General features: G+C 42.1%; 1 protein-coding gene across 1 annotated transcript; it reads right to left on the reverse strand.

Moving 5' to 3' along the window:
* Positions 1–1,972: 1,972 nt before the first annotated feature.
* Positions 1,973–9,531, reverse strand: LOC145615256 (uncharacterized). Its single transcript, XM_081670322.1, has 6 exons — positions 3,723–9,531; positions 3,486–3,647; positions 3,092–3,415; positions 2,866–3,012; positions 2,681–2,794; positions 1,973–2,607 (listed from the first exon to the last, which is right to left on the reverse strand). The coding sequence occupies exons 1-6, from the start codon at positions 4,185–4,187 to the stop codon at positions 2,050–2,052; spliced, it is 1,770 nt and encodes a 589-aa protein (XP_081526448.1). The 5' UTR covers positions 4,188–9,531; the 3' UTR covers positions 1,973–2,049.
* Positions 9,532–9,771: the final 240 nt, after the last annotated feature.

The following is a 9,771-nucleotide window of genomic DNA, read 5'->3' on the forward strand; positions in this document are numbered from 1 at the left end:
AAGTCGTTCCTTCATATCAAATTTACGTGATCCAAACCTCTCCCTTCTACTTCGAGGATTCAACCATGCTTTGTATGCACTAGATAAGGGGGGAGGAGCTTGATCACTCGCAGACACGGTCCACATAGGTCTTGCAATCCAATAGAGCTCATACTTGTGAACATTACTTTCATGCAATGATACTTCACGAGGACTATCATTATAGCGTGGAATTACTTGTTCAAGTCCATATTGTCGCATCACTCGGGAAGGACAATAAAAAGTCAACTTCGATATACTAGGAATACGGCAATACGGTGTATCATGCGTCCCAACCATCCTAGTAAGTCTCCACCAAGGCACCACCCATCGAATGGAAAATTCTCTCTTTGCAAAGAACACCTTCCAATCATCATACGACATGTTGGCAGAGTAATTTTTCTTCCTTCGGACTAGATCATTGGGACCATATTTTTCAATATCGTCCGGGGCTTTAAAGAGTTCTAAACGCTCCATCAACCAAATCTTTAAAAAAAAAAAAAAAAAAAAAAGTCAGTTCCGTTAAAAAAAAAAAAAAAGATTTTCCACCGTGACACGGCAGACTGCACCGTGTCACGGGAGAGCTTTACCGTGACACGGTGTCTGCCAAGTGTCACGGGAATTAATCAGAGGCCGTCTTTACCTGCAGCAGTACTAGAGAGCCCTTCCTGATGGCTTTCCGGTCAGATTTTGCTTCGTCAAGGCCACGCAAAGTTTCTCCAAGGCAAGTAGGCATAGGGGATCTTCCAGATTCAACATGTTCAAGCACAGACGTTAAACAAGCATGTCCTACCCTACCGTTTGCAAATAAAAGCTTGCTAAACATGCAAAAAATATAAGCCCTTCTATGGTATACATGATATGACTCAGAGATATGACGATTAAAATATAAATTTGCAAGCTTTTCTAGATCTACTTCATTACCGCACACAATCCTATTCAAATCAGGATCTCTCAAATTCAGATGACATTCAAAATCTTGGTAATAGTATTCGCGCAGAGTAGGCATGGCAACAAGATTCCTAGCAGGAAAGCCAAAGATGGCACCAAATTCCTCTGGCAGAGGGCAGAGTTCATCATAATCAAACTTAAAGCAATGAGTTTCTGGACTCCAGTAATCTAAGGCTGCCCTCAGAAAATCATGCTCAATCGCGACATGTCTCAGGGCTAATAAACCTCTCACATAAAACAACTCCAATTCTCTTTTGTCAGCAGCAGTTAAAGAATATGACCAATCACGCAATATGTTATCAAAATTCTGAGACATTATTATTGAAATATAAAATTCTAATTATTTTGTATTTTGTAATTATGCATATCATGAATTATGGGTCGTATTTATAGGCGAAAAGGGTCGGAACGAGGAAAATTTATCAAGTTACACGCGTATAACACGCGGCTGCAATATTTTATCCTCGTGACACGGGAATAACCACCGTGACACGGGAATTCCCACCGTGACACGGGAACTTTTACCGTGTCACGGGACATTTTACCGTGACACGGTACAATATTACGTGTCACGGAGCGCACGCACTTTCTATTTTTTTTATCCCTGACCTATTTTTCCGGATATTTTTGAGTTTTATTCCCAATAAAATTCTCCCTTTTATTTTTATTTTTATTTTTATTTTTGGGGAAGTTTTTATTTGCTTTGTTTTATTTTATTTGCTCTTTTTATTATTTTATTTTTGGGAAAGTTGTTAAACTTGCTCCATTTTATTTCTCATTTTATTTTTGGGGAAGTTATTAAACTCGCTCCATTTTTATTCTGGGAAAGTTGTAAAATTAGCCTTTATATTCTTTCTTTTCTTTGTTTTTTTTTCTGTTGGGAGAAGGTCGGTACCCTCCACTTACGAAATAACGGTTTTTTTTTCGCGTCGTTAATAAACAACAGTCACACACAATCAGTCTCAAGCACACACTAACATACAATCAAAAGCATAGAGTGTGAATAAAATATACAAAGTAAGTCATAGTACATAGATAGTGTCAAGTGTCATCAAGCAAAGTACAAATATAAACCCTCCGTCAAAAGTCTCTAGAACTACTATCAGTATCATCTCCAGCCTGAGTATCCTGAGTATACGGGGGCTGAGAACCAAAGAGTCCCTCCATCATCCGAGTACGAGGAGTAGTGTCCCAACTAGTCCCAATAACTCCAGTAGAAGACATGGTCAAAGCAGGGCCCGTCCAGCTGGTAAACGGCGTAGACTGACTCCATGAAGTAGGAAGCGTCGGTGAAGTAATCGTCCCAGACAATGGAACTGAAAACAAGCCAGGCACCGGTGAAGGTATCCCCCCTGACAACGGAGCTGAATATAAGCCCCGATCCACAGGAGTGATGACTGGAGTGAACTCAGACTGTGAAGGCTGTGAAAATGAATGCTGCTGCCACTGACCCTGAAAGTGCTGAAACGGCTGGAAAGGCTGAGGCTGCTGCCGCTGAGCCTCACGAGACGGCTGAGTAAGCGGAGGCTCCCACTGAGAATGAGAATGACGACGAACCTGTGGAAATCGTCTGCCATGACTAGGCTCCCCCTCGTCCGAGTCTCTATGCCTCGAGCGCGAGCGGGACCTCCGTCGCTCCTGAAAAACACGTAATCAAAGATGTCAATGATGCAAGATAGAACAAATGGTTAAAATAAAAAGGTGAATATACCTCAAGAACATCACTAGAACCGCCTCGACAACTCGCGCCACGCCGAAGCTTGATGATGCAATACTTCAAGGCGTCAACCAGCTTCATGAATCCCATCATCTCCGGGTGGTTAGGCTGAGAACAAAGCAAAGGAAAATCAGTAACAAGAGGTCTTAAAAAGGGTGAACAATATATCAAAAGCTTACCGGCTCAAACACGTCAGGCAAAGACTCCTGCGCCTGTCTGTAACCCTCTGGCGTGTCAGCAATGTGGTCCTCAGTAATACCAATAGGCCCCGGGTAACGGACAGACTGAGGTGGTACCTCAATCCTCCCCACAGGGCGAACAGTCGTCTGAAAATACGATCGAATAATCAAGTTATTCGACGATTTAAACAGAGACTAGTGATAAAATTCTCAAAAGAAACCATACCTCGGGAAGACGGGGTGGAGGAGCCAAAAGGGGTAGCACGTCCCGCGAGTAATCACCCTCCATGTGCACGAGACCCTGCCAAGGGAAAGTGAACCGCTCTCCTGTGTTTATCAAATCCCTGAGCAGGCGTGAGTCCAACATCGACTCTGGTGGAGGCAAGGGCACTACAAAGCGATCATCACTGTGCTGGCGAATGACACGCTCTCCAAGATACCAAACAAAACGACCAGTGCCAACAAAAACAGTACGGCGCGCTGAAAGCTGCAGGGCCTCAGGAAGGTCAGTGATCCTAGCCCAAGGCCGATACTGGACGTCAATAGCCACCTGAAAAACCATAAAAGTTGCAATGAGATGTTGAAAATAACGAATGATAAGCTGCAAAACCAATTCTTACACCAACAGAAGAGGTGCCTCGGCGTAACAACCCGCGCAGCACAGAGACAGACTCCACTCGTGACTCGCCTCGGTCACGCCAGCTATCTCCAACAGGGAAGTCATGAACCGCTCCACGACGTCGACGAGGGGCCAATCCCGGGAAATACTCATAGAACCAAAGCTGCAATGAAAAGGTAATCTCTGAGGACATGAGTCAAACAGATTCGAATAAAACAAGAAAAGGAAAGGTCATTACCTCTACAACTCTCCATAAGCCGTAAACAGTCACCGGGGACTGGTCATTCAGCTGCCTGCAGCCATGACGCAACGACATGAGAAGATCCGCATATCCAATGCTAGCCCAGCTAAGGGATCCTATCTCATTGATCCTGACTAAAGAAGGAAGATAGCAGACGAGCGCGCGTGAACTCCTATCAGGAGAAAGAGTCATAGAAATCAGAATCAAAATGAAAATCCGCACTCGCTGCTCAGGAGATGTCTCCTCCATGTCGAAACCCTGGGCCAGAACGGAGGCCAGCTCCGATCGCCCGCTCCTCGGACCACCTCGAGATACCGGTCGAGTCCTAATATACTGAACGACCAGACCTAACAGATCCGCTACCTCAGCTGCCCCCCAGCTAAGGTCAGGAAGCTGTCGTACGGCCTGATCGGTGAAGCGCAGACCGGTGATCATGCTGAAATCCAAAGGGGTCACTGTCATCTCCCCCCAAGAAAAATGAAAAGTGTTGGTAGTATCCCAGAAATACTCCAACAATGCACGAACAACTGTCGGGCCGCAACCCCGGGGGCTGCGAAACCCTACGACCGCAGAATAGAAGTCCACTAAACCAGCAGATATCCACAAGGCATTCGTAACAGGATCCCCCGTGATAATCTCATGCAGACGAAGAATCAAATCTCCAGCTCCAGATCCATGATGGCGAAGCGTGCCATCGACTATGCCGGCAAGTGGACGGTGAGAAACGTGGTTCTCACGACAGAAAACCAACTGATCGGGTGTCCAGGGAGGTGGAACCCATCTACCCCTACTCGAAGAAGCGCGCGGCTCGGTATCTAGGGCGTCGTCCTCCGCACCCTCAGGAACTGTGGGAGTGTCCTCCCGAAAAGCCTAACGCCGGCCACGTGTGGAAAGATCGCAATCCCGCCGTCTAGGCATGCTATTTCAAAAATAAAAATCTAAAGGTTTAGCATCATTTCCTAAGTTATTTATTTATTTATTTATGGCTTATCAATTATCGCCGGTTGCATTTTCTGTTATACGCTAAATTTTTACCTCAAGGCTAAAAATTAGCAAAATAATAGAATTATTCCTAGTATTAAGTTTCTCCATGACAAACTAATACTACAGTTCTCCTAGCCGCATGATACTATGTTCTCCATGACAATATAGTACATACACAAAAATATACTTCGAAATTGCGCAAAAACAATGGATCAACACATCATGGCATATTCTACAAAATCTACCACCAATATTTCACCATTTCAAGTGCAAAGAAATAACATGAGCAACAACGACATTATTTCACAAGAAGTAGTACTCAAAAATGGTGTTTTGTTCAATTCTCCACCAAATCATGCAATTTTTGTCTCCAATTTCTCACAAAAGCATACACATACAAGTAAATTCATGGCAAAAATTTCAACATAAAAAAAAAACTCAAAATCAAAAATCCCCAAATTGATTTTTAAGGGTTTTTACATGAAATTATTCATTTGAAGCAAATTTGAGGCAAAAATAAAAGGAAACTTACATAGATCCTTGTGGAGAATCGAAAATGAGGGAAGTAACAAAAAATTAGAGCAAAATTGATGGAGGTTTGAGCTCCAAAAGCTCGAAAAACCGCAACAGCCGTCGCGACACGGTCAACACAGCCGTGACACGGTTTGCAGCTCCCGTGTCACGGTGAAGCTGAGTCTCGACGGAGCTCCGGCTGTGGCAGCGGTGGCTCCGAATAACAGCGGCAGCAGCAACAGAGAGCCGGCAGTGACAGAAACGAGCCTCACGCAGCAGCAGCAACGCAAAAAGCAAACAAAGGACGCCGTGTCACGGTGGCCGGAAATGTGTCACGGTGATGCTAGACGAGCGCCGGTGACCTCTGCCGAGCCTCGGTGAGTGGAGCAGAAGAAAAAAAAAAGGAAAATAAAAAAAATGGAGAAGTATAGCAGCAGAAATGGCAAAATGGTGAAACATCCGCTCGAATTTAAAGCAAGAGATATAACCGTTACAAGCCCCGTTCTCCGTGCCACGGGGTCCGTCATCATGTAACGGTCAGTTCCTAAAGTGGCACGCTTTAATTTGCGGGTCAAAAGCATCAATTTGACCAGAAGGTACCCCGTGTCACGGGACCTGGTGCCGCGTGACGGGGCAGAATCCCGTGCCACGGCATGATGCCATGTGGCACGGTGACCCCACGCGTGTTCTGCACACTTTTCGAAGCCATCAGCGAATATTCCTGGCATTTTTTACCAGTTTGAACAATTTTTCCGAGGTTTTTGGACAGTTATTTTCTCACGGAAAAAGCGCCGAAGGTTCTAACTGATATTTAAAGGGGACCAAAATTACTATTTTACCCCTAGCAAACGTCAAAAGGTCGACTTGAAGGCATGGAAAATTGTCGGTCGTTGTCACCTCTCAACACGAAGAAGTCAGCGATTATTCATAGACTTTCCTCAAGCATGGAAAGTATTCATTCATCGACTTTCCACAAGCATGGAAAGTATTCATCGACTTTCCTCAAACATGGAAAGTGTTTATCTATCGGCTTTCCTCAAGCATGGAAAGTATTTATCTGTCGGTTTTCCTCAAGCATGGAAAGCATTATCGGTGGATTTCTTCAAGCATAGAAAACCGCCAAAATCATCTGTCGATTTTCCTCAAGCATGGAAAATGTTATCCGGTAGATTTCTTCAAGAATAGAAAGCTACCAAATTCATCAGTCGGCTTTCCTCAGGCATGGAAAGCATTTCAGCGAAACATCATCCGGTGGATTCCTTCAAGCATAGGAAGATACCAAGCATCATTTGTCACTGATACACTGGTGTCGGATACGTATGCTATCCCTTTACACTTTTATCTGTGGAACTAACATTCTTCTGCAGGTATCGGCGTATACAGAGTGATTTAGGATCGCACAACGTCTTAAATCACTCTCCGTCCCTATCGACTACTTTGACTATCGTTTTCGAAACTTATGTTTCTACAAACTCAGTCAAAGTGGGGGCTTCTGTAGACACCTAAAAATGTCTCCCCAAAACCAAACCCGATGATGAACAATCTTTCACCGCCACTATTGGTCGGGTTTAGTATTTAATCCCGAGAGTGCTTAAACTTTAATTAAATTTGTATTTCTGGATAGTCCATGGATCAGTCTTGGTGTTTGGTAAAAGCATAGTTTTAATTTCAGCCCAAACCTTTTTTTATTGTTTATTATTTATTTTGGCCCAAACCTTTTATTTTCTTATTTTAACCCGATTTTAATAAACCAGAAAAATGGCCCGAAATTATCAATCGGCACCTAAAATGCTGAATGAAATTAGGGTTAAAAATGAATTTGGACGGAAAAAAGGATAAAACTGTCCCGTGTCACGGCAAGGAATCCCGCGCCACGGGAAACCTTTACCGTCTGACGGCAAAGAATCCCGTGTCACGGGAGACCTGATGTGACACGGGTACAGTATGTGTCCCTTCCGCGTAAACCCTAACACGTTTTCTTCCCCGTTTGTTTAAAAGTATCCCGCGTCACGCAATAAAGTACCGTGTCACGGGATTCTCTCCCGTCTGACGGTGGAGTTTACCGTGTCACGGTACACTTTGCCGTGTCACGGGATACTGTTTTAGGGTTTCTGTCATTTTAGGGTTCCTTGTGCTCCCTCAGCACATTTTTCCTATAAATAACCCCTCATTTCTGATGTACGGGGCATCAATTAATTCTCTCATTTTCTCTTCTATGCTCTAGCCTAAACACTAGCCTACCTTTCTCTCTTTCAAAATACCTTCCTTAAGCACTCCAAGGAGTCCGTACTTTACCCGGGAATCTGTCCTTAAACCACGGCGTGAAAGGTAGAACTGTTTGAGGGTTTGGCCCCAAATCAATTCTCATTTAATTTAATTTAATTCCATTTTAATTATTGTTTAATTATTTTCCTTGAAGTTACTAACGCGTTTATTGTTTTTATAGTAGCAAGCAAACAAAATCAAAGTAAGGAATCATGTTCCTTTTATTTCTATTATTTTTCTAACGATTTTATATTGTTGGATTTATTGTTGAATTGCTTCCAATATTAATGTTCTTTCTATTATTATGATCACCATATTGCATGTTTAAAGGAAATATGTAATTGAAAATCACGACTAATAAGATAATTTGGACAACCGGTTTAGGTTCCTTTAATCTTGTCATTTAATCAAGTGATCACAATATTATAGAATTATATGTTAAATTAATATTAAACCAATTTAGCATAATAATAGTTTGGAGCGAATTGAATTTTGTTTATATGCCTTTGAGATCACAGGAATGCTTTTCACAATAAGAATCGAGTAGAGGCCAATACGGGCGAATGTGACTCCATGACTCACTTCGTACCATCATCCCCGATCCTCCTTTCGTGGTTCCGAACCATATGGAGTTAGTAATCTCATGGATTATGAATGGGGTGTAACCTTCACGGGTCAATCGTTGTTGCCTTTCGTTGTCCCTTTTCGTGGTTGCCTTTTATGATCCGTGAACGGTTTACAAGTTCCACAAAAACTTGTTGGCGGCTCCCTACTTTATTTGTCCCTAATCGTTGTCCCTAATCGTATATGTCAATTCCCGCTTCCTATGAGTGCCAAGCATATTCACCACATGCTTTAACGTAGGCGCACTTCGAGCGACGCCTACACTATGGAAATATCTCAAAAATGTTTCATTCTCATATTGGGGAAGGGAAAAAATTGCCATTTATTTCAATAGAAGAAACCCCAAAATAAAATTTAAAAAAATAATAATAAAAAGAGAAGAAATAAAGAAAAAAAAATGTACAAAGACCTAGACTCATCTAATCAATATTTAGCCAATGTCAACCGAAACCCCCGGCAACGGCGCCAAAATTTGATAGGCCGTCGTCGAGTCTACCAAAGATAAAAACCTAACTTAGTCTCTCTAATGGGTAGAAAGGGCTAGTAAGGGTCGATCCCACAAGGACTAAGGGGAGCACTAACAAATATCAATTTGTGATAAGCTAAGTCAAGTCTTTTTTGATTTTAAGTTATAAAGAAAAAAACTACAAACAATAATAAAAAGGATCTTGGGAAGGTATCCACCAATTAAGTCATTCACAAATTACAATTTAACATACAAAACATAGCATTTTGGGGATAAAATTAGGGGAAGTCATCTAAGGCACCCAACTACTCTCTCAAGCTAGAGGGATTACTTGAATCATGAATACAACCTACTCTCGTGGCTACAAAGCATAAAGCAAGTGTTAAAGCATAATCACGATGACATAAACATTCCCTTGACTGGAAATTCCTATTCTCATGGCATTTCAAGTCAATTAAGCATAATGGAGCTAACTCAAGTTCATCTCTCGATCCTTCGTTGAGAAAGCTTAGATAAATAGTTCTAGCAATGGCCATTTACAAGAACTAACAATGAAACCACTTAAGCTCAACTAATTAACATCCCACATTAGCTAAATCAACACATGCAAACAAGTATTTGTGAATTCATCAATGGTTTCAACCACCCCAAGTAAATAAACTACTCACAAAACATTATAAATTCCAAAACTAAGGGAGTTAACAACTAAGAACATGAATTCAAACACTAATCTAACATAAACAAGTAATTAAACTAGAAAAGATGAAAAAATAAGTAATTAAAGCAATAAAATAAGCGAGAGAGAGTAAGAAATTCTCATTGATATTGCAAGAAATAATTAAATCTTCAAGTCTCCTTCCTTCAATTCTTCATATTCCAAGCTTTCAACAAGTTTTCCCCACTTTCTCTCTCTAGAAAATGAGAGTTTCTCTCTCTAAAAACCCTAACCTAAGCTAAAACTACACTAAGAAGATTTTTTTTTTACAATCGGAGCTATGAAGGTATTTATATTACCCCAAATAGAAAGGACGGATAAAACAAGAAAAATGACCCGTCTACAGGTCGGCACGGACGTGCCAAAGGTTGCACGGACGTGCAGACCTGTTAAAATACGAGCGGTAGCTACTGCCTGACCTTGCACGGACGTGCTTCATTTGGCACGGACGTGCAGGGACTTGCACGGACGTGCCACTT

Source organism: Chenopodium album, chromosome 25 (genome assembly GCF_948465745.1).
Source record: "Chenopodium album chromosome 25, dcCheAlbu1.1, whole genome shotgun sequence".
Lineage (NCBI taxonomy): Eukaryota > Viridiplantae > Streptophyta > Magnoliopsida > Caryophyllales > Amaranthaceae > Chenopodium > Chenopodium album.